Source organism: Eretmochelys imbricata, chromosome 11 (genome assembly GCF_965152235.1).
Source record: "Eretmochelys imbricata isolate rEreImb1 chromosome 11, rEreImb1.hap1, whole genome shotgun sequence".
Classification (NCBI taxonomy): domain Eukaryota; kingdom Metazoa; phylum Chordata; order Testudines; family Cheloniidae; genus Eretmochelys; species Eretmochelys imbricata.
In genome coordinates this window covers 31,459,664-31,484,488 of record NC_135582.1, presented here as the reverse complement: position 1 = coordinate 31,484,488, position 24,825 = coordinate 31,459,664, and the positions used below count along the sequence as shown (strand labels likewise).

The following is a 24,825-nucleotide window of genomic DNA, read 5'->3' as shown; positions in this document are numbered from 1 at the left end:
AAATGAAAACACCATGTTCTTGGAGCATCTTGAATTCAGGACAAACATATAATGCCAAGGAAGTCAGTTATGGCCAGGGGCTGAGGATGACTACTCTCATGAAAATGAAGGTGACCATAAAAGAAAAGTGACATCAAAGAAAGAAAAATCTGGTTCTTATTGAAGTTTATTGAGATTGCTGATCTCACACAGACCTGCTTCAGTGAACCAGAGTTCATATGAAATTTAGCCAGCAATTCTTATCTCCTTTGCATCTCACTCTATCACCTCTGTTGTCAGAAATCAAGGTTCCATTTATGTTCTCGGATTATTAGATTTTTTTTTTAAAGAGGTCCATCCTGTAGTGAGCAAGGCAGAGCTATTCTTATGTCAGATGCCAACTGGGGGCAGTGGAGGGGGCTCATTTGAGTCCCAGTTCAATCCAGGGAATGGTGTCAGAAAGGGCACAGTATCCACCCTAACCTAATGATTCACTGATGTCTCGGTGCATTATTCCCTCCCTGTTTATCGGACTTGTTCTGATCATGCCATCAGTGTGTCTGATGGAGTTTCCTAAACAAAAGAAGAAGAACCCTATCTGCCCTATCGCTGAGAAAAATCAGCTTCTCTTATCCTGAGTAGAGCAAAGGTTGCTATCTCTATGTGTAGTGCCCACAGAGGAGGAGATGAACACCAAGACCTACCTGGTAAACGTTGAATTAAGCAGAATGGAATCTGTACTCCAAACTATCTTCACTCATTGTAAGTCCATTTGATGGGCTAGTGATTGACTCTCTGTTTTTGGACACTGCAGTAAAAAGCCCTGAGGCTTCTCCATGCGTCAAGAGCTGGGATGTGATGTGGTGAATGATCTCCTGCAAAGATGGGCAATGTCTCTGCTATATGCCTTTCCCACCTTTTCCAGTGCTCCCCAGGACCATGCAAAAGATAAGAAAGAGAGAAATAGTGGTACTCTTTCAGACTTTCTGGCTGAAAAGGCTATGGCTCTCAGGTCTGATTAATCTAGCCCTGGACCTTTTGAGGTCTCCTTCTTTCAGAGGCCTGCTATTGCAAAAACCAATCCTCCAGACAGGTTCAAAATGGACACATGAAAGAAGTGATTCATTCTCATGTTCCCTAGAAGGAAGTCAACAAACATAACATATTGTTCTTGTGATACAAAGAGCATAGCTTAACTACCAGTGCACTTGCATAAGGATGTCCAAGCTTCTGGGGACAACGACTGAGAGAACTGGAGCCTCTTGTTCCCCCCCGAATGCTTGGCCCTTGTCCCCAGAAGCTGAGCCCTGGCAGAGAGTGAGAAGCCGCTGCTGCCCCTCCCAGGCAGCTGGCTACACTGCACAGAGCAGTGAGTGAGAGCAGTTCCATCCCACTCCCTGCCCAGGCCCGGCTGCTGGGGGAGCTGCTGACCATGTCGCGGGGGAGCCAGCGCAGTAGGAAGGCAGAGCCCCTTTCCTCTCCCCCCGCCAGCAGGTAATGTGGGGCGGGGACAGCACAGGGGCCCCGGTCTGGGGTTGGGGCTGGGGCGGAGACATGTGGGGAGGTCACAAGTCCTCCCCTTTAGCTTGTGCCCCAGTATGGGGAGGCACCAGTCATCTATGCCCAGGCTTAAGTGTCTTGCTGAATGTGAGTGTACTTAAGCACATGTATGAAGTTAAACATGTGCTTAAGTCTTCTGCTTAGTGATGGCTTAGAAGCCTTGGCAGAGGTATTGCAATGAATCCATGGCACAACTGAGAATAGAAATCAGGAATCTTGACTCCCAGTCTCCTTATCTAACCAAAAGTCAATCTTCCTTGCTCTGAATTACTAAATAAATGTACATTGTATGTGATGAAGTTCTATTGTGTTTAATGAAAAATAATACTTTTTAAAATATTTTTCAGGTCTGAAGTGTGTGTGCCAGTTGTGTGAGCATACAAACTTCACCTGCCAAACTGAAGGAGCATGCTGGGCTTCCGTCATGCTAACTAATGGCAAAGAAGAGGTGATAAAGTCTTGTGTATCCCTGCCAGAGCTGAATGCTCAAGTCTTCTGTCATAGTTCTAAAAACATTACAAAAACAGAATGCTGCTACACCGACTTCTGCAACAATATAACACTCCACCTGCCCATAGGTAAGCAGTATCTTATGAATAGGCTGTGTTTGAATTATCATGACAGGAGAAAAGATATATTGCAATTTTAAATAGGTCCACATTCTTCCCTCGGACACTTGTGTAGCTCTCACCGTAGCCAGTGGAAGGTGTGTGCACAGCTGACAGTGGAATGTTGATGAAGGAAATAAAAGAAATTTGCTTAAAAAATCTTTCTGATGGAGTATCTTAGTTTAGAATTCAAACTGCTTTACTGGTGTCCTATTGAGACCTTTCCTAAAATTGTAACCAGTATAATGGAGACATTGTACTGTGTAGCAGCAAAGAAACGTATTTTTTGTCTGTGAATTAAAGATTGCTTGGTCACAGAGAGCTGTGTGTATGTTTTGCCAAGGGAATGGGCCCTGCAGAAATTATTTCATTTGTGTCACGGGTGATAGTGTCACAGGTGATGATACTTTACAAATAAATGGTAAGACTGAGTTCCTGTCCCCGAGGATTTTACAGTCTAAACTGGACATACAAATATTTAAAGGTTGAGGTCTAGAATTAAATGTCTTGGATATACAAACAGGATAGAGAGGTTGGAAAATGTTTGTATGCTTCCAATTAGGGGGATAATTAGATACCCATTTTTATTTTGCTAGTTGTTAATTCTGTGACTGAAAGTCCCCTCCCACCTGTGGGCAGGGGGATATCTGCATTTGTTTTTTTATTCTAGCCATTGGTACGGGCCGCTGTCAGGACCTGTAACATCTTTCTCCTCATTTTGACTAGTTACTTCTAGAGTCCTGTAATTTTAAGTAGTATCTCATATTTGATATATGTGGTTGAGAAATTAGTAAAGCTCATGTTGGAGTCTGTTAATATAAAGATCAGAAGGTCAAAGATGGGAGCAAGCGTGTAGTATTGCTTTCTGTACAATTCAGGGCCAGTTTTGTGTATTATGTTTATTTGGGACAATAGAATCACCTTACATTCTAAGACCTCGCTGTTCAGTACATAGTGTAGCATATGAGAGTGAAATCGTTTCTTTCTATAGCATTGGCAAATTTGTTTGTAAGTCTTGAGTTTTCAAATTCTGCAAAAGGCTTGTAGCAGCTGATTGAACAGTTTTTAGCCAGTGTTATATTGGTGTCATTGAACCTTGCCAAATATGGATGGATTCCTGGTTCCAATTAGAGAGGCAAGCGTGAGGAAAAAGGTTTACTCTTCTAGGAACTCTATACCATAAAATTGGTGCTATATTTGAGTCTGGCATTCTCAAAAGTTATTTAACAGTGAAAAGATTATTTATTGCTTTTTCCATTTGGGATTTAGTTACAGAAAAACATTGCACTTTTCCCCTTCAGTTTTTAGTTAATCCACTCCTATTTCAATAACCTTTCAGGTAGTATAGCATTTATTTGTAAAGCCTGTTACTTTTATACAAGATGTTCACATATTCATAGTGTGTATTATAATTAGTCATGTCTGTTGTGATGTTACACAGCACTTTACTCAGCGAGTTGGATAAGTCTATTGCTCGGAAGATTTTGTAATCCAGCATAAAATGAGATACGGGACAGCACTTCAGGGAAGGCAGAGGAAGGAGGAATTACTGATGAAATGAACAAAGAGGGAAAGATTCCTGGAACCTGTGGGTTAAAGATGTAGTATGAAGGAAGTAAGGTGGGTGGTTTCCAGGGAGGCTTAGTAAATGAGAAATGGGAGCTCCATGTATAGGGAGCAGCATAATAGAAAGACAAAGATGAAAGTGTGTGACAAAGAAGGGAGTAGTAAGAGGAGTAGAGTAGGAGAAATGTAGGGAGAATGTGGGACACTTGGAAATAAGACCAGAGGCAAGGCCTTCTAAGTGAGGATGAGGAGCTTGTATTTGATTCAGTAAGATGAGGCTAATGCACAATCAAAAGGGGTGTGTGTGATCACTTTAGTAGCAATATTTTGGACACACTTAAGGTGAGTGGGAGTATTTCATGGTTTTCTTACGTAAAGATGTGTGAGGATATAATAAGCAAATCTGACCTCTGGGCTTTTCCACACCAGCATTTATACCTCTGCTTTTCCAACCTCCACCATCTTTCTGGCTCTAGCTGTAGTCTATATGCTTGGGAGATGTCTCCTATAGAATGTTTTTCCCATTTCGTCTGGGCCTGCAGGTCATCTTTGTCTCCCGAGAGACGGGGTTTGGGCAGACAACAAGGAAAGCAGATGCTGTTGCAGAAGTTTTCACCTGCAGAAGAGAGAAAGATGGGGCAGGATTCTGTAGAAAATTCCAGAAGGAAGCAGGAGTCTTGCAAGAGGGAGGTGCTGTCTTACCCAGTAGTTTAGGGGGAGAACTTTCATTTGGAGTTGAGGGAAGGAAAAAGAGCTTTGGAGAGGGAGGTGAGATTGACTGATGAAAGAGGAGAAGTGATAGGTGGGTATACTTTTCTCAGCTCCCAGTCAATCAGTCAAATTAGAACCTCCGGAAGAAAGAGTATATTCCTTCTTTGGGAGTCTGAGATAAATCTACTTAAATTTACATAAACATTTACAGCCCTTAAATAACGACATGTTGCAGGAACAATCCTTTTCAGTTGATGCTTGCAGATAGCTATTAGTAGTAATTATGTTCTTGTCAGCAGCTTTACTACATACATACATAAATACATAGCACAGAGAATCAAAATACTCTTGATTTAATAAAAAGTGCAGCTATTGGAAAAATGGAACAAATTTAACAATATATTCATAGATGTGCTTTCCATAGCCTTTGTGTCTTTCCAACATTTGAATGGGTAGTTGCAAAACATTTGGTTTCTTATTACTGTTAGCAGTGAGGGTAATCTACTTGGGCTAAAAACTGAGCCCTTTGCCCTACAGATTTTGGAGAGTTCATGCTAGTTGCAACTACAGAAGTGCCAAGGTTACTTGATTGCTAATCTTTTCTGACAGTCCTTTTATATATTCTTCATATTACAGGAAGAACATTGTCTAGGTCCAAGTGAAAGCAGGTTTCTTGGAAATTGCTGATTTGTAGGCCCCAAACTCTGGATCCCTTAGGGCTGTTTTGCTCCATATTTCTGGTGCAGAGTGTCCCCAAAGCTGGTGTGTCTGTCCCTGGAAATATTAGAGACACAAGGTGGGTGAGGTTATATCTCTTACTGGACTAACTTTTGTTGGTGAGAGAGACAAGCTTTCAAGCTAGGAGTTCTTTCTCAGGTCTGGGAAAGGTCCTTAGAGGATCACAGCTAAATAAAAGATGGAGCAGATAGTTTAGCGTAAGTAGTTAGCATGTATTCTAAGGGTATGTCCACACAGCAAAGAAAAACCCACAACTGGTCTGTGCCAGCCGACTTGGGCTTGCAGGGCTCATACTGTGGGGCTATTTCATTGCTATGTAGGCTTCTGTGCTCAGGACAGCTCCGCAGTCTAAGCGCTGGGAGCCTTTGTCTGCTGGCACAGGCCAGCTGCAGGTTTTTCTTTGCTGTGTAGACATATCCTAAGGGACCATTCAAGGTGAAGTGGCCCATTAATACTCCTGTAGTCATAGGACAAAAATGGGGGGGTTAGTGAGTTTCAGATTGTTATAAGAAGTCATTAAACCAGTGGCTTTATTAAGACCATAGTTTTTAGTGTCTAGCAAAGTTATGAATTTATCCTGGCTCTTAGACAAGCCTGGAAGCTTAATGGCTTTTGTGCCAACCATGTTCCTGTGGCTGGCATAAGGAGTGTGTCCAGGGGAAGGATGTTGCTGGAGTTTCCCTGAATCTTAGCTATTTCCAGCTGCCATAATGGCACAATGAAACCACTGGCAGTTACTGTGTAAAATAGCTTCTTACTCAGCAGATCTGCAGACTTCTGAATGCAAAGCAATATTTGTTTTGCCTCCATGACTAAAATAAACATTACTGGTCTTTACTCCCATGAGCATGGCAGAACCTACACTGCTGAAAGAGAAGAACTTTTAACTCTGAGGAACAAGTACCTAAGAGGTTGAGGGCTGAAAATTTACAAATACTTGTGAGAAGTTTAAAGGGAGTTTGGTGAGTAGTTAATATTTTAAGATAATTAACATTTTTGTCACAGTATCAGTAGGAATTGGCCATTGTCTGCTACTAATTTTCTTTTTGACTATGAAGGCTATTGTTTAAATGAATGGGGAAAAGAAGCTGTTTGCATAGTGCAAATGAGAGCATAATCAGGAGCAGGCATATGTTAATGATCAATCTGTCATCGCTGTGAAATTATGAACACAGTGTTAAAATAAAAAACAAAACTGGGGATAGTTTAATGGTTTGCCAATGTGATTTAGTGCCCAACTTGTGCATCCACAAGACCTTATTTCCATTGGCATTTGGCATTTACTGCATGCGAATATTTGTGTGCACAATTTCATGCTTAATTACACTTTATTGAAAACTTAAAATGTATTCTTTGAAATTATAGCCCTGCTTGTAACCATGCAATGTCACAAACACATAAATGGGTATGTTTTCAGATCAAGGTGGATGGGGTGAACAAATTCTCATTTAAACAAAAATTTTAAAAGCAGAGCACAAGAAATACATAAACTTTGCCCACAGATGTAAGATTAATTCAGTAGGAAGAACAAGTTTTGACTGATGATGTGGGTATGCCATACTTCCTACATCAAAAGCTCATGTTCTACATATGTCAAAAGTGGCTTTTTAAAAAATTGTGTTAACTGATGACTGATGTGTTATGAGGGATGCTTACCAGAAGGCAGTTTGTTTACTTTGTGCAATTTGCCTGTTCATGAATTTCCTTAGTAAAGGCAAAAATGGCAGCATGTACTGTTCAACAACAGAATCTTTGTCAATTCTCTCATTGTTTTTCTTCCTTTTGGCTGAGACAGACAACTCGATTTTCTTGCATGAGCCAAGACTAATAATTCTTCTTTTGCACCTGAGGAAGTGGAAAGGTGTGACAATAAAAATATGCAAACACTAACACATTCTGGATAGCTAAATTTTGACAGAATAACAGCTCCTGGCAGTGACTTGATTTATATCCCTTTATAAAATTTGCCCTGGGTTAATGTTAATACAGTGCAAAATTAATTTGCATTGATCAGTATTGTCTAGGTTTTTATGTCGCTTGGAGTTTTTTGCTTCTGCTTAATATTTCTAATTCTAGTTTTTCCTGCACAAATCTGTGACTTGAGTTGACCTTTCTCTGCCAATAGGTAGAGTCCAAACAAATCTTGGTACACTGCTTCCTGATTGATCTTCTTTTGCTTCTATGTACTTTCAGTGTGTAACTGGTTATTTTGAGGAGTTGCTAATAAGATCTGTGAGGGGTATTTTTGTTGTGCTTTTTTCCCCCAGGTTGCAAACTCAGTTAATAGGTGACTGACCTTCCTAGTTTATCAGGTCATATTCCAACTTTGCAGTAGTTGATGTACAGCTACTAGGCTAGTGTATAATTTGGAGAGACTTTTGGCCAGGTTGATGTATAATTGAGGAAGAAAAAAATCTGTGACATGGGAGAAAGGAAAGAGAAACCATGTAATGTGCATCTCAGATGTACTAAATATGTCACCAGATCATGGACTGATAGTACTTAGAGATGTGTTCACTGAATAAAACCCATATTCCATATCATCAAACATACTTGGAATATTAACTGAGACAAGGCTTTGGTAACTTGTCTTGCTGCCATGGTTCAGGGGCAAGCTGCATCCATGATCTTTTCCCCCAGTGTGTCCCCTGGGCGTTGTTTCCAAGTGACAAGCTGCTGGGTAAACACCATTATCCCCAGTTTACGATGGAGAAATTCATGCTCAGATTTGTGTACAGGTTTGCAAAATTGTCATGAAACTTTATCTGCCCAGGTGCAAAATTGACTGGCTTGCCCTTTTCCATGATGACAAGAAAGAAAAACCCAATAACTTTTTGGCATGGTAAGTTATATTAGTATTTCCTAACCTAATATACTTGTGTTCATAGTAATAGGATAGATCGGTCTTAGGCAATGTATGCAGCGTGTAATGTTATCCATTTATGATTTGGTGACAAACTCACACATATGATGAGATACAGACTCTACTTTTAAATGTTTAGTTTCTTCTTCCCCAGACATGCTTCTGGGATTCCAGCTTCAAAGAGGGGGGAAACTGGGAGAAAGAGTGCAGAAAAAATTGACAGCTCTCGTGCACTTTTTTGCTTGACATCAAAGCACTGAAGGGAGACAGGATATCTAGCTAGACTTTGTGCTTGGAACAGACTTTTTGCAGAAATTACATTTTCTGTCCTGTGTCTTGGGTACTACAATCCAGGAATAGAATAACGAGGATTTATTGGATGAGATTAAAATAACAATAGTGTCACAATTTCAGGGTTAACTGCACCTGTATCACCACCTCTGCGGACAGGGCTGGCCTTATCATGAGGCGGCCACCTCAGATGCCGGACTGTGGGGGGGCACCACTAGGACCCAGAGTTTCAAAGCTTTGGCCCAAGTGAGGGGGCACTGGGGCGTCATTTGAGCTCTCCGCCTCAGGTGCAAAATGTTGTGGGCCGGCCCTGTCTGCGGTCCACTCTAGGAGTGCCCAGATAGGTCTAAGAGTTCCAGCCATCACCTGTCTCTGGGCAGGAACCCTTGTTCCACTCCCTTCTTACTGGGAGTTTTATCCCTTGCAAACCAGTCTGCCTATGAGCCAGAACCTGTGTGCAGTTTTCTCTCTGAGGTCTATGAGCAGTGTATTGCCAGCATTTACAAGTTACCACACAGCTCTTGCTAAGCAAGCACATTTATTTTTAAGGTAAAAGCATTTAAGATAATACATAATAAAAATAATAGATTTAAACACCCACACTAAACATACGAGGAATCACCCTTCAGTCTTATGGGGCCCTAATAGGTCAAAATCTTTTCAACCCTTTGGCAAAGGGTGGAACCCTCCTTGGACCAGAAGGTTCTGTCCATTTGCTGGATTACAAGGGAGGCCATGAGTCAGTTTAAACACACAGCTTTTCTATGTCAAAAGCTCTTTTTTTGTCCGCTGGTTTCTGGAAAATCCAGTTTGATCCTGTATACGCAATTTTTAGACCCACAGCCCAAGCCCTGAGAGTCCAAGTCAGCTGACATTGGCTAGCCAGGCCGCTAGTGTTTTATTTCAGGGTAGATGTGCCATTAGTCTAGTTTTCTAATTGTCTGGCTTGATGGAATATTGTAGGGAATGCTCCTACTCTTTATGTACTGATATATGGATGATCCCATGAAGTATCCAGCTCCAGCAATGTTGTGACTGTATTTACTGCATTTCCTATGGGATCCTATTTCTCATTCCCTGAAGGAACTTCCAGAAGTCCAGTTGTTTCAAGGAACAGTGAGGAGTTGGTTTGGGGACAAAGAGCTGATTTAGTAGTTCTTTTGCTCTTCTGATACACTTCTAGCTGTGGCTACAGTGGACCCATTTGTGTTGAGTTTCCTGAGATTTTATCTTAGTTTACTCTGAATACACAGAATGAGATGGTGGGAAGTGTGTGAGCATGAGGTGGGGGGTTGGGAAGCTATTATTTGTGGACTGTTTGTGTTGCATGGATTTTTTAAATGAATTTTTTGTACATGCAGCCAACACTTTGTATTGATTAACTTTAATTAATTGATATATTGAATATATTGAAATTTGGGGCCCAATCCTGTAGTCCTCAGGGTTTTGTGGACATTCTTCAAAGGTACATTATGAAGTTTACTTGCTTTTGATATTTATAAAGTATAAGAATAAAAATTGTGTATTTTCAACTGTTTAATATTAAAATAGCATTCTCTTCTGTTGCTTAAAAATGCCCTTTGTTAACAAAAGTTGGAAGATACCTCATAGCGTAGTTTGAAATCATTAGGCAGCTGCCAGATGTGCTGCTCTGTTTCATACATATTAATTTATAGACAGCTTCTTTTTATATAGTAAGTAGTTGTTTTAAATAAGGGTTGCAACTTTTTGATTCATGTTCACTTAATGGCTTTAAACAGTTAAGAAGAAAATCCTTTTCTTAGGTTCCCGAAGAGATTAGCATTACACATTTATTTTGTCCATTTAGGTTAGAATTGCTGATTGCGTCGTCTTTTTTTCACATATATTTTGAAAGTTTTTGTATTATTTGTCCTATTTGTGTGAGTTCATACCCATTGTGCTCTTTTTCTTAGGACCTGTCTGATAGACTCACTGTGTGTTTGGGCTTACATTGGTTAAAATAATTAACCAATCATTAAGTTAATAACAGACTGAATTTTGCACTTCCCATCTCTTGCTTCCTGGTTGGCAGCAGAGGCTAGTTTCATTTCTCTCTCATGCAACAAGTAGAAGAGAATAAGGGCTTGTCTCCACTAGAAAATTGTATCACTTTAACTATACTGGTAACCTTCCCACTCCCCCACCAGTGTGGATGCAATTGCTTGTAGTTGGCAGAATTCTATTTTTATTTTATTTTTATAATTTTGACTGATAATATAGAAGTTTATTAAGCATTTTAAAATATTTTTATCTCTTTAAATTTTCAATCCTACAAAACTATGGGTTTAAAATATTTTTTTTCTATTTTTATCAGTTTTCACAGTTGTGGGAAATTATGGGTGATCAGAGAATTATTTAATGATAGATGTTAAGAGTCAAAAAGTTAAAGCTTTATAACTTACCTTTGTCTCTCTCATAGCTACATACAATATAGATATTATATATTTTTCAAAGTGGGCCAGCCAGCTTCTCCCTCTATCTTCATCTCTTCCCCTTTATCCTAAGATTTTGGATGTACTGTATCCTGAAACCCTGAGGTATAATTTGCGCTGTACTGTATGTGTACCTTCACATTTTCATAAACTGAGATCAAGACTTTTGTCTCTAAAACTTTAAATGCTATAAATGGGTAAGGCCTTAAGATTCTGGTTCATTCAGTGCTCTTTGTCAAATTTTATCTCTGGGGGTCTGATCAGTGCTTTGGTTCTACAACTGAGCGATTAGCTTATCTAATGTCACGGCATACCTGGTGGCTGAACTCTGACTTTGTCCTCACCCACAACTATTTCACATTTGGGGACAATACATACCTTCAAGTCAGCGGCACTGCTATGGGTACCCGCATGGCCCCACAGTATGCCAACATTTTTATGGTGGACTTAGAACAACGCTTCCTCAGCTCTTGTCCCTTAATGCCCCTACTCTACTTGCACTACATTGATGACATCTTCATCATCTGGACCCATGGAAAAGAAGCCCTTGAGGAATTCCACCATGATTTCAACAATTTCCATCCCACCATCAACCTCAGCCTGGACCAGTCCACACAAGAGATCCACTTCCTGGACACTACAGTGCTAATAAGCGATGGCCACATAAACACTATCCTATACCGGAAACCTACTGACCACTATACTACCTACATGCCTCCAGCTTTCATCCAGACCACATCACATGATCCATTGTCTACAGCCAAGCTCTACGATACAACCGCATTTGCTCCAATCCCTCAGACAGAGACAAACCCCTACAAGATCTCTATCAAGCGTTCTTAAAACTACAGTGCCCGCCTGCTGAAGTGAAGAAACAGATTGACAGAGCCAGAAGAATACCCAGGACAGGCCCAGCAAAGAAACAGAACGCCACTAGCTGTCACCTTTGGCCCCCACCTTAAACCTCTCCAGCGCATCATCGAGGATCTACAACCTATCGTGAAGGATGATCCCTCACTCTCACAGAACTTGGGAGACAGATCCTCGCTTACAGACAGCCCCCCAACCTGAAGCAAATACTCACCAGCAACCACACACCACACAACAAAAACACTAACCCGGGAACCTATCCTTGCAACAAAGTCCATTGCCAACTCTGTCCACATATCTGTTCAAGGGACACCGTCATAGGACCTAATCACATCAGCCACACCATAAGAGGCTCGTTCACCTGCACATTTACCAATGTGATATATGCCGTCGTGTGCCAACAATGCCCCTCCGCTCCATGTACATTGACCAAACCAGACAATCTCAATGCAAAAGAATAAATGGACACAAATCTGACATCAAGAATTATAACATTCAAAAACCAGTCGGAGAACACTTCAACCTCCCTGGTCACTCAATTTCAGACCTAAAAGTCGCAATTCGCCAACAAAAAAAACTTCAAAACCAGACTTCAACAAAAACTGCAGAATTGGAATTCATTTTCAAACTGGACACCATTAAATTAGGCTTGAATAAAAACTGGGAGTGGATGGGTCATTACACTAAGCAAAAACTATTTCCCCAGGCTATTCCCCCCCCCTACTGTTACTCACACCTTCTTGTCAACTGTTTGAAATGGTCCATCCTGATTATCACTACAAAAGGTTTTTTCTCCTGCTAATAGCTCACCTTAATTAATTGGTCTCGTTACAGTTAGTATGGCAACACCCATTTTTTCATGTTCTCTGTGTGCATATATATCTTCCTACTGTATTTTCCACTGCATACATCTGATGAAGTAGGTTTTAGCCCACGAAAGCTTATGCTCAAATAAATTTGTTAGTCTCTAAGATGCCACACGTCCTCCTTGGTTTGTTTTTTTTTTTGCTGACAGAGACTAACATGGCTACCACTCTGAAACTTATCTATGATGACATTGTTTACAAAAGCTGAGCTGTTGACAAAACTCTGCTGCAAGGAATTTGCTAGATTTAGGCTAGTAGGTGTCACTGTAGCAATGTATTTTCTAGGCTTGTTTTACTTGAAAAGTAAGTTGACCTATAACTTTGGACTTTGGTCTCTCAATATTTGTGTTGCATTCATGAAAACATGCATTTTACAAGTTTTAACTGTATTCTAAACATTGTTATGAAGATTATATATACACTACAGTAGCATGTATAACACTTTCCCCTTGTGAACATATACTTCGTGTTTGCAACTTCCCGTGGTAGGATTGCTTCTTCCCTCATGTACAAAATTATGTGCAAGTCTACAGATTTATCATAATTGCAATATCTTGACATTTTATTTTGATGAGATTTTTTTTTCTACGACTATTGTAAGAAATTTATAATGGCATAAGTTTATAAAGCCTACCAGTCTGCAGGCTCTTAGAAGTTATAAGAACAGTGCTTAATAGCTAGAGTATATTACAAAAGCCTGTAAATTGCATCTTTCATTGAGTGCTTGGTGCAGCCTTTTGCTCTGAGATAAATTTCACAGATGTCCGAATGCTTAGGGTATGTCTATGCTGCAATTAGACTCCCGCAGCCGAACCATGCCAACTGAATCTGGCTTCTGGGGCTTAGGCTAAGGGGCTGTTTAATTGCAGTATAGATGTTCAGCCTCTGGCCGGAGCCCAAGCTTTAGGACCCTGCGAGGTATTTGCAGTGTAGACATACTTGGTGTGACACATTCTACTGCTAGACGCATCTCATTGATTTGGAAGGGAATTGTGTAAATACATCCAAGGTCAGAATTGGCCACTACATTAAAGGGCTCTGAGGGGAACCAGGGTGAGAATTTTGCTGTTAAGAGTATTCTGTACAGCTGGCTTGCACACACATGCTGTAGTGATTTTTGCTGTGGTTACCAGGATTTATATAATTCTAGAGTTACAACTACAACCTATGAAGATGCAAAATTGTGATGTTGCCTCTGTATTTGGAACTGGATTTTTTTTTTAAACCAGACAAGTATTTGCTCTGATTCTGAGTAAATTAGAGAACAGACACATTTTTCTGGAGTAAAAATGATTAATACATTGATCCAAAATAGGAGATGAAAATAGTGTTGGGAGAGACAGATTAAATTTCACCTTACTTTTTACCTCATGAGTGACAGTAATTTTATATAAACTTTTCTGCACCCTTACATGTGAATGTACATTAACCTGTGATGATGTAACTATAGGATATAAGTCTACAGTGCAATGTAAACCCCGGGTTAGTAGAACTCGGGTTAGCAGACCCTGGGTTTGTTAAGCTTGGGCTTGAATGTCTATACTCATTTGTAACCCTATGTTAGGAACTGTTGAACCCTGGGTCCCCACCTGGGGCTCCAGTGTCTACACTGCATTATGCAGGTCTGAGTCTAGTCACCCATTTCCAAGACTTCCCAGTGCCCTCCCAAAATGTGGCTGCTCTAGCCCTTTTTTTGTGGTGCAGTGTAGGAGAACTTGACTGTCCACCAAATATGAGTGTCCAGAGGACCAAAAATGTCATCCAGCAGGACTATGGGATCCTGTTGGTAGACTCCCAGAACACGAGTCCAGTGGGGCTGCATCTACACTGCATAGCAATAGGGCTTGACTCAGGCTCTCCACCCTCATGGGGTCCTAGGACCCTGGGTCCGCGCCTGGGTCAGTGTAATTTGTGTGTAGACAGAAAGGGGGTTAGGTCTGAACCTGAGTTTGAACCCTGGGCTTCCACTGCAGTGTAGACACACCCATAGAAAGTAGGGCTTTTACCCACTGCCCATTGTGTATTCAGTAATTTGGAAAGACACTCTTATTGACTTCAGTATATTTTGGGTCATGCCTTAAAAGTAAAATTTTAAAACATTTACAGTACACTGTATATTGATTTGTTGTAATGTAATTTTTCTTTAAGCTTCAGAATCTTCAAGCAGACCAAACCTAGGACCTGTGGTGTTGACAGTGATAGTTACTGTGCCAGTTTGTATCTTGTCTATAGCTGTAATGCTGACTGTATATACACGTCAAGGCCGTCATTGTACATTCAGAAAGAAGAAGCGACAAAATATTGAAGAACCTCTATCTGAGTGCAACCTAGTAAACTCTGGAAAATCTCTTAAAGATCTTATTTATGATATGACAACATCTGGGTCTGGATCTGGTATGTATGCACTCCTAAGCAGACTAAAATGTCTATATTTATTAATGAATAGCCAGGAGAACAGAATCACAACATTGTGTTCCTTTTTCGTAGTTCAATAGGCGAAGTGATGGCAGTTAAAGTTTCCACTGTCAAGTACAGTACTATTGGTTTGTGTGGGTATTCCTGACACTTGGAATGGGAAGTACTACTAGAACCTATAGTATCTTTCTTATGATAAGGAGGTTAAAAAACTGTGCCCACTGCATGAAATGTGTTGTCTTATGGAAAGAAATGTGTGTCATAGCTTTAGGAGTTTGTCAAGACAAAGTATTCCCTAAAGAGATTTCATGTTTATCAGGGTAATTGCATGGTATGCTAAGTCAATTGATGTGGGGATCTTGTTAAGTTAAAGTGATATGAAAAGATGCCACAATGCAAACGCTATACTTCATAATTATCATATTGGGCCGTTGTCTGTATGGGCCAGATTTCTGTAACAAGAATGGTTTGTTTAGAATTGAAAATAAATAAATGGTGCTTAAAAAAACAGATTTAATAAAACATATATTTTAGACAGCTCGTTGTTGAGTGCAGTTAATAGACTTAGGCCTTGTTTACATTGGGGATTTGTCACAGTTACAGCTAGCTTTGGCTAGCTAGTTGTGTAACTATTATTGCAAACCCCTAACACAGAGAGAGCCACAATATACACTGGTGCAGCTTACCACGCTTTCAAACAAATAGTGGTTTTGCCTGTCCACATTATAGGGTGTTCTCCAGTAGCTGGCCACTCATAGCTGTAACGGGGGGCAAATCTTGAGTGTAGGTAAGGCCATAGCAGTTATGGCATGAGAGCGGGATACAGGGGTAACAGGGAACAGGCAGAAGAAAGAGAATCTGAACCAATGTAAAAATTACAGCTGTTTAAACCTAAATGTCACTGTTTCTAAAAACAGGCCTTTGATACTGTTTCTCTGAAAAGATTGGAATACTTGGTACAAAATGTATTAACACATTAGAAGCATTCTTACGTGTACTGCCAACAAAAATATAGTTTTTCATTGAGGTTAGTCGGATTAATGCTGTCAGAGAGAGTGAATCTTTTGATAATCCAAGAGAAATCTGACAATAAACCAAGTGAAGCAGGAGTTACTGTTAGACGATCCAAACAATAATAGAATTTAAAGGTACTTTGTGAGGTGCTTCTTTTTGTATGCATGCTTATGCTTATCAAGGATATATGTCCTAAATTCAAAGGTCAGTCTCATGATGGTGATTCTTGGGTGTTTCTTGAGCAAAACAACCAAAACTGTATTGAAATAAATATAGTTTTAGATTACTAAAATTTAGATTACTAAAATTAAATCTAGCTCCACAGTAAGACCAGTTTGTCATTCTTTTATTATGGGCGGACCAGGTAGCACCTCCTATCATTAAGGTAGTTTGGCTCTTCCCATTATAAGACCCAGTTTTTGGTTGCTTATAGCTTTTGCTGGATTTTAATCATTTTAGGCTGAAATTTTCCATGCTGGGTATCTCCATCAGGCTGATTTTTTTTTTTTTTTAATTGTAGTCAAAATGGTTCAGCCATTTCCAAGAAGGTGGCTAGGGAAAAATACATTGTTTTGCCCACGTTTTTTAAAAAAAATGTGGCCATCTTTTTTTTTTTTTTTTGGTGGAAAAGCTCTAACCCTGCTTCTTCCCACCCTCCAGTTTGTAGCAGGGACTTAAAATTTGGCAGGGACATGGCCTTTATGTGAGGGACATGCCTTTTCCATTCCCTTCAAAATCCATCCTCATTTAGCCAAGTTAATATTGTAGTTTGCACATACTCAGAGACTTAGATTTTAACTACTAAATTCCCAGGAGGAGTCTGTCTCACTGAGCATGCTATCTTCTGTGGCCAAGCAGGACTTTCCCTGCAGTTGCAGTTTTGGGATATGCTGCAGGCCATGCTGGGTCTGGGCACCTGCACTGAGAGCAGGGAGACTGTTTCTCTTTTGCTCTCAGTGACTTCCCTACTAGGCCCAGGCAACATGGAGGAGGAAGCTGCCTGATTTGAATACAAAGGGGACAAGAGCTGGACATACCAGAGTGACAGGGGGAGAAGGTTGGGAGATGGAGTTTTGTAGAGGAGACTGGCACTGGAGGCTGGTGGGGAGAGAAAATATTCCTTTTCCCCACCAGGACGCAACCAAGACCTTTTTGAAGATTTATGTGAAAAATGAGGCAGGCAGGCAGACAAGCCCCATCTCCAGAATAGCCAACAGGTTGGTGGTTAGGGCACTCACTGGATGTTGAAAAGGCAGGTTTAAGTTCCTACTCTAAATGAGGCAGAGCAGGGACTTGAACCTTTCTCACATCCAGGATGGAATTTCTGATAAAAAAACATTCTCTGTGAACATTTTGTTGCAGCTGGTATGTACCCGTGAAAAGTTTAGTATCAACGAATCAGTGTTTTCTGCTGAAAAGCTGTTTGATTGAAATATTACTGACCAGCTTTACTTATTTTTGAGCCAAATGATTTATTGCATTGCTGCTTCAGCATGTGGACGTCTGGAGTTAGTAACATCGCTAGGATAGTTTAGAGCAAGAAGTCATGCTTATCCCTATGTCCATATGTGGAAGATTGCTCACGTTCTTATACTAAAGATTCAACTGAAAATCATAAAGAACCATGATAATATACATACAGTTCAAGGAATGTTTGAGGTAGATTTACAATCCCTCACTCTGTCAAGGATTGTGCATAATTCATGCCTTCTCTGTTTATCCACTTTGGTTAGTCAGAATTGGAAAAAATAGTCACAGGAAAGTATGTGTATGTTACTTGTAAGGCCATGGTAATTACAACATATTAGAATATATGTTTTTAATTTGAATTTAATAATAATTACTAATGCACTCTTTTACAACTATCCTCATTCTGTTCATTAGGTTTACCTCTACTGGTCCAAAGAACAATTGCAAGAACAATTGTTCTTCAAGAAATAGTAGGAAAAGGCCGATTTGGTGAAGTCTGGCGTGGAAAATGGTGTGGGGAAGATGTAGCTGTGAAAATCTTCTCCTCAAGGGATGAAAGGTCTTGGTTTCGTGAGGCAGAAATCTATCAGACAATTATGCTGAGACATGAAAACATCCTGGGTTTCATTGCTGCTGATAACAAGGGTATATAATGTTTCCAAACATAGTTTCACAATGTTTGTTCTCTGCACTATGGCAGCCCAATGAAGTTGATTTTTCCACAACCCCTGCTCTATTTTGCTAAAACAGAGGGATGTGTGTTTAATGATTTGAGGAGCTGATTAGGAAAACTTATTTTAAATCTGATCATTAGGATTGTGAGATCAATTTACAATTTTTAGGCTGCAGTCCTTCGTTAAGCAGACCTCTGTATCTGCATGGAGCCATCAGGCTCTGCTCAGATGCAGGCTTGAATGGAGTTCAGTGTGGGATTAGGGTCTCACTGATTTAAGTGAAAGTTTAAATGAGTCCTATTTCTATAAGGTAGTTCATTAATTAGAATAATGCTTGGTAAAATATTACTAAAAGATTGACTATTTATGCTATCAACTTGATAATCAAGCTGCATCAATGCTTTATACCCTCCACTTTAAGCCATACATCTATAAAAATAGATCACTTTATACAGATAACATTATAGGAGGAAAAGGACTAAATATGGCAATACATCGGAGGAAGTAAAGTATGATATATGAGAATGTCTTGAAATTCAAGATTGCTGTACAAAAACCTTGTGAAAACATTAGTTCATCTTTAATTCCAAGAGCTACAAGAATTGATGATGATCTTGCTATCACTGGAAAACAATGAGCTGCATTTCCTTTGGTTCTCTGGTTGTTGGTACTGTCACCAGCTCTTGTGGGGGGAAACAGAGCACCCCTCATTTTTGGTGGCCATGTATTCAAAAGGACTTAGCTTCCAGAAGCTCCCGTTCTTCTCAGCAGGAAGACTAGTGCTAAGCACTTTTGAAACTCGGGCCATTAATCTGCTGGGATCTCTGTGCTGCATAACATACCAAACATACAATGTAAAATGCATGCAGTGCAGCCTCCCTTAGCGGGTATGCATATCCACTTCGAAATTCTGGATTTGAAACCACTCCTGTGGCATGGGGGCTAAAAAAGAGTGGTTAAATAGGGGTGGTTTTTTTTTTTAAATCAGCTCACCTTGAATATTCTGATCCTTTTGTGTTATATATATATATATATATATATATATATATATATATATATATATATATATATATATAAATAAAATTTGGCTAGTTCTTTACAATGTTAAATAAGATTATTTTCTTTTGGTAGATAACGGAACTTGGACTCAACTGTGGCTTGTATCTGAATACCACGAGCAAGGCTCCTTATTTGATTATTTAAACAGAAATGCTGTGACCATTGATGGTCTGATTAAGCTGGCACTTTCAATAGCTAGTGGTCTAGCACACCTTCATATGGAGATAGTTGGTACACAAGGTATTTGTATTTCTCTTTAATATATCCTTTTTTAGGAAATATGAGTGGAAACTTTGGGTGGTATTTACAAAAATGCTTTAGCTTATTAGTCACAAGGAACGATAAAAGACTTCTTTTACAAACAGCTTGCTATCTTAATAGCTGTCTTTAAAGATTGTAAAATAAATTAAATAGAACCCTAAATGTAGATGGTACTTTATAAATAGAGACAATTACAAAAATTACATTATTAAATAATATAATTAAAAAATTACATTTTTAGTGGTGCTTGCAGTCTACACAGCCACCAAAACATCTAGCAGTACAAATTCTGCAGCACACTGAAAATAGAAAATTCTGGAGTGGCATAAAATTAATTGAATTTAATATCAAACAATGTAAGGAATATTGTACTGATTTTCATTTTCATTTCATTGTCATTATCATTTTAATTAAATTACACAATGGAGGTTTTTATTTATCTGAAGCTGCCACAAGTTCTCCAGTCCACTCCACTGGAGTGTCACAGAATCCAGGGGATTTTGCTGTAGAATTCAGTTACTTGAGGTTTTGGAATATACTCAGTGGAGTCCATCTGTCTCCAATGTCGACTAGTTTTTTTTTACACGTCCATTGGAGAAGCTGGGATATAAGAGGCATGCACCAGCCAATGCATATCTGAGTAGAGCGAGCAGGAGCATGGAAAACAAGATATTTTTGGTTCCTGAAACATGACTACAGTTTGGGAATAAACGAAATGTATGAACAAAAGATGCCTTGGTTAGGCTCCTCTGGTTAGCATTGGCACATGTCCAGAAACTATCTTGTGCTAAATACAGCCCTAATGTTTTTCTGTGTTGAGATGGGAGATGTCAATAAACAAGCTGTGTTTTAAGATTCACAATAATGCTTTTAGTTGCCTTTTTGTCTTAACAGGCAAACCAGCTATTGCACATAGAGATTTGAAATCTAAGAACATCTTAGTGAAAAAAAATGAAACCTGTGCCATTGCAGATTTAGGACTTGCTGTGAGACATGATGCTGTATTGAACACAATTGACATACCTCAGAACCCTCGAGTGGGAACGAAGAGGTAAGACATCTTAAATAGACAAGATAAGTATTTTTCCTTAAATATTAGGAAGATCTTTTCAGCCTGATTTCCATTTCTGTGCAATTTCTGAGCACTGTATGAAGCAGGCATGCTCCTTCTTTTCCCAGCCCGTTCCCCTTTCTTTTTGACCTCTGCCTGCAGCATTTTGCCAATTGGGGCAGATCTTAACCCTTAATCTAAGATATCCATGTTTTGTGATAGAGAACACAAGGTGGAAATGGTCCAACCCTTCTTGTGGACATAAGAGTATTTTGGGACCTCTCTGGATTTAAAGTAAAAGTTTCCAGTGACTTGGTTATGATTCTGTTTACAAATTCAGACATCAAATTATAGGTACTCAGGTGCTCCTGGTTTGCCTGTGCGCCCCATGGCTTTAAATATTTGGTTAATATGAATATTAAATACTAAAGTTAATATGAATACCAAAGCTAGTGAATGACTAGTTGTTAAACACCTTATTACAGGGTGACACTGGTCCTTTAAGTGGGAGCCAGGCCTGTGCACTTGTGCCTTATCAGCACACTGCAATTTGACCAGGGCTAAGAGGGCACCTCGGTGTAGAACAAGGAGAAAAGAGACTTGGTGAATCAAAGCTGCCTGAGTGGGAGTCAGGGGCACGGGAGAGATGTCTGTGGAAGGTCGCAGAAGGAAGCAGAAGGTGTTTCCTGGGGGAAGTCTGAAGGCAAGGAGAGCCTCAAGAGGGGTTTGCTGGCTGGCATCCCCGAGCCAGAGAGCCAGGGCTGAAGGCAGGAGCCACAGCAGAGGGGAGTTTCCTGCCTGCTAGCTCTAAGCTGGAGAGCTGGAGCCAGGCCAGAGAGGGTGGAAGGTGGGGGAACAGCAGAAGAGCTTACCTGCTGACATCTCCAGGGCTGGACTTAGGAGCCAGGAGCGAGCCAGGGGAATTGAGGGATGCTTCCCTGGCAAGGATGCTCCCAGCAGAGAGGCTCTGTGTGGGGGTACCTGCTGGGAAGAGCAGGGTTGCACTCCATTTTGAAGGCCTGGAATTGCTGTCATGGTACAAGGACAGAGGAGAGCTGACACGGAGTCCAGCCATGGTCAAAGGGGCCAGTGTGTGATATGTGGGGCATCAAGAGACAAGATGTCTGGAGTTTTAATGACTGCTTGCACTGGCCTGAGAAATGTACTATATGTTTGGGACTTATGTTTTGGACCATTTGTTATAACAACCCTAAAGAAGGTGGTGGTGTAGCAAGAGAGCCTGAAGTAGAGTTAGGGACTCTAAAAAGGGAAACTGAGGCAGGTGTACCTGTCATGCTGCAGCCTGTTGCAGGACCACGCTCCAGGCAGGGCTGCCGCCTTATGCACACCGCATATCTTTAGGTCCTCCTGCCCATGGTGATGACAGCCACATTGCATCCTGTCAGCACTCTTGGGGGTAGTAACTGCAACACGTTTTCACCCTTGACTGCATGCTCAGCTGCTACCTTTACTCCACTCTTTACTGTGGTTAGAATTCATTTTCATTCTCTCTGAAGTCTTTGATGGTGCTTTTCCACACTAATTTCATTAAATCCAATTAGTTGTTTTGTAGAGCACAGTTTATTAGTGAAAAGCAAAATAAGCATTAAGATGAAATATAAATGGAGGTAGAATAAAACTCTTTGGCTGGAGTAGCTACCTACCTCTTGCACTTTCATGGCTATTAGTCATTTAACAACATGTAAGGATTTTCATCATAGAAAGTCCCTTGTTTGACACACAAGTCAATGACATGCAAGTCAATGGAAATTGAGGGTGGCTCTCCAACATGTTCCAAACCCTCTCCATGTCAGACATTAGAATTTCTGTTAGAACTTTTGTAAATTGTGCACGTGTATGACTTTTTTAAAGGTACATGGCTCCTGAAATACTTGATGATGTAATGAACATGAGCATCTTTGAGTCCTTCAAACGTGCAGACATATACTCTCTTGGTCTGGTGTACTGGGAGATATCACGAAGATGCTCAATTGGAGGTAAAATTTTTGGCTGTTTTATGTTGCATTCCAGACTTGATAAAAATAATTTAAAGGAATTTAAAGGAAATACGTTCATACAATGTATGTACCAATTTTAACTGAATTTTCCATATTGTGGAAGGAGAAAGAGTTGCATGACTTAAAAATTTCCTGTTGAGCAATTATTGATATGAAAGAGTTAACAAGTGAATAAAGTACAGTTAATGCCTATCTGATTTAATTATTCTGAAATATCAAAAGCAACAAAACAGATATGTAAATTATTTTTCAGTTCCCCTGTCAAAGAAACTAATGTATATAGTAGAACTCGTTAGAAAACCAGTTCCTCCCATGCAATGTCCCTATTGATCGGTTTCCAGTCTGCAGGAAGTTTATCTTTCAAAATCTTGATCTGAAAAAATCCACAAAACTAACCTCAGATGATGATGAACTTTTGTGCTGGCAATATGAAAATAAGGGACCCATATTGTCAGGGAATGCAGTAGACCTGCTCACATTCTGTAGTGTTTAGGTCGCAAGGGTTGGCAACAAAGAAACCTCTACTAGTTTGGATTTTACATGGTTTTGAACCAAGAAGATGAAACTCCATTCTCTCTGCACTTCCACCAGATCTTCTTTACTCCTAAGCTCCCTTCTCCCAAGGCCCCAAGACCACTCACCTTATCTTTAGTGGCCTTCTTCCCAGGGCTGCCTCCAACCAGGTCTTTTTGGCCTACCCACTGCTACAATCCAAAGGGGGTTGGTGAAGGGGGTAAGGCTCTTCTATCCTAGAACTCCACAGGTGTATCTAAATGAGTGAGCACAAGGACAGTGATGTTTAGTATGGAACCTAGTTAGGGAGTATGGTTTCTTTTTTCTCTTGCAGGAATCATTGAGGAGTACCAGATGCCTTATTATGATGTTGTGCCTTCGGATCCCTCAATAGAAGATATGAGAAGGGTAGTTTGTGAACAGAAACTGAGACCAAATATCCCAAACCAGTGGCAAAGTTGTGAGGTGAGTTTCCCCAACCCCCATTTTTAGAAGCATATTTAAATTTATTCTTTAAGGCTGGGATTTTCAAAGTAGCCCAAGGGAGTTAGGTGCCAGACTTCCTCTCTATTTCAGTGGGATTTGAATGCCTAGCTTCTTAGCTGGCAAAAGCAAGGAGCTTTTGAAAAGCCTGGAAGAACTTAAATGTGCAGGTTGGGTCACTCTGGAGCCAGTCGCTAACCCGAACCCCTCTCTGTAGTGTATGGGAAGGCAGCAGGCCTTAGGGAGGTGAGCAGTCCTACCTCCACCTTGCATGCACTCTTGTACCCCTTCTCCTGCTCCTCCCACAAATACCCACCGCTGGGCACTGTGTGGCATCCCTTGATGCCCATTCAAAATCCCTCCCCTGCTGAGTGCAAGAAAGGGGCACTTTAAGGTGAATATGGTGAAATGGGCCTGACGGCACTGCATATCAAAGTACTCTTTTTCTCTTTGACCGAATCAAAACAAACCTTTCTAAATTTCTGTAATTTCTGCTGGAATGTTATTTCAAAGTATTCTATTATATCTTGCATTGGAGTATTTTTAATTGATGCTGCACTGAAGCAGTGGATTTTTTTAATCCTAAAACTCTTTTTCTTTGTCTTAAGGCACTCCGAATCATGGGTAGAATAATGCGTGAGTGCTGGTGTGCTAATGGGGCAGCTCGACTAACTGCGCTCCGCATTAAGAAGACCATTTCGCAGCTCTGTGTAAATGAAGATTCCAAAGCCTAAATGGGTGATTTGGGGGAAAAGAAGGAATCATTCTCTCCATCTTTTTACATGCAATTTTTTTTCTGTCTACCTCACGTATATACAGTGCAGTATTTAAGTGCCAAAACCACAGCACTGAAAAATAACTTCATAGTTGGCTACAACCAGCTGCAGCTTTTGGTTGGTGTTGCTGTTTTTATAAAGCAAATCACCAACTCATGTTGTTTTTTTTAAATGAAAGTTCATATTAGGAAAATAGCAGAACTGAACTACGAAACAACATTCCATATTTAAACTATTTTATTATTCTTAAGCTTTTTATTCTAGTTAAAACCAAAATACACTGTTGATGGAATGCATGGGTTTAAAGACAGGTATGTAAAAGAAACCACATCTGTGTTATCCTCTAACTAAAACCTGACCAAATTCATTGAGCTTCTTAGGTGTTTTTCCATAGAATCCTGTAGAATATTATGACAATGAAGTGCATTTATATGTTTTTATATTGTATTAATCATTTAGTAACCAATCAATTAAGAATATTCCACTGAAAATGTGTACTGTGAAGCTAAACATGTGAGTCAGTCAGTCTCTCTCTCTCCCACCCACCTCTCTTTTTTTAAAGATTTGTTATTACAGCTCAATTTGC

At 40.1% G+C, this 24,825-nt stretch overlaps 1 protein-coding gene across 4 annotated transcripts; it reads left to right on the top strand.

Moving 5' to 3' along the window:
- Positions 1–1,894: 1,894 nt before the first annotated feature.
- On the top strand, positions 1,895–24,197 carry ACVR1C (activin A receptor type 1C). Of its 4 annotated transcripts, none has more exons than XM_077829645.1 (8): positions 1,895–2,117; positions 14,654–14,899; positions 17,819–18,049; positions 19,210–19,377; positions 20,293–20,449; positions 22,322–22,446; positions 23,315–23,445; positions 24,072–24,197. In XM_077829645.1, exons 1-8 carry the CDS (start codon positions 1,964–1,966, stop codon positions 24,195–24,197), a joined length of 1,338 nt encoding a protein of 445 aa, XP_077685771.1. In that variant the 5' UTR covers positions 1,895–1,963. The 4 variants fall into 4 exon arrangements, with proteins under 4 accessions (XP_077685771.1, XP_077685772.1, XP_077685769.1 ...); XM_077829643.1 differs by having other exon boundaries at positions 1,964–2,117; positions 14,660–14,899; XM_077829644.1 differs by lacking the exon at positions 14,654–14,899 and having other exon boundaries at positions 1,964–2,117.
- The last annotated feature ends 628 nt before the right edge of the window (positions 24,198–24,825 follow it).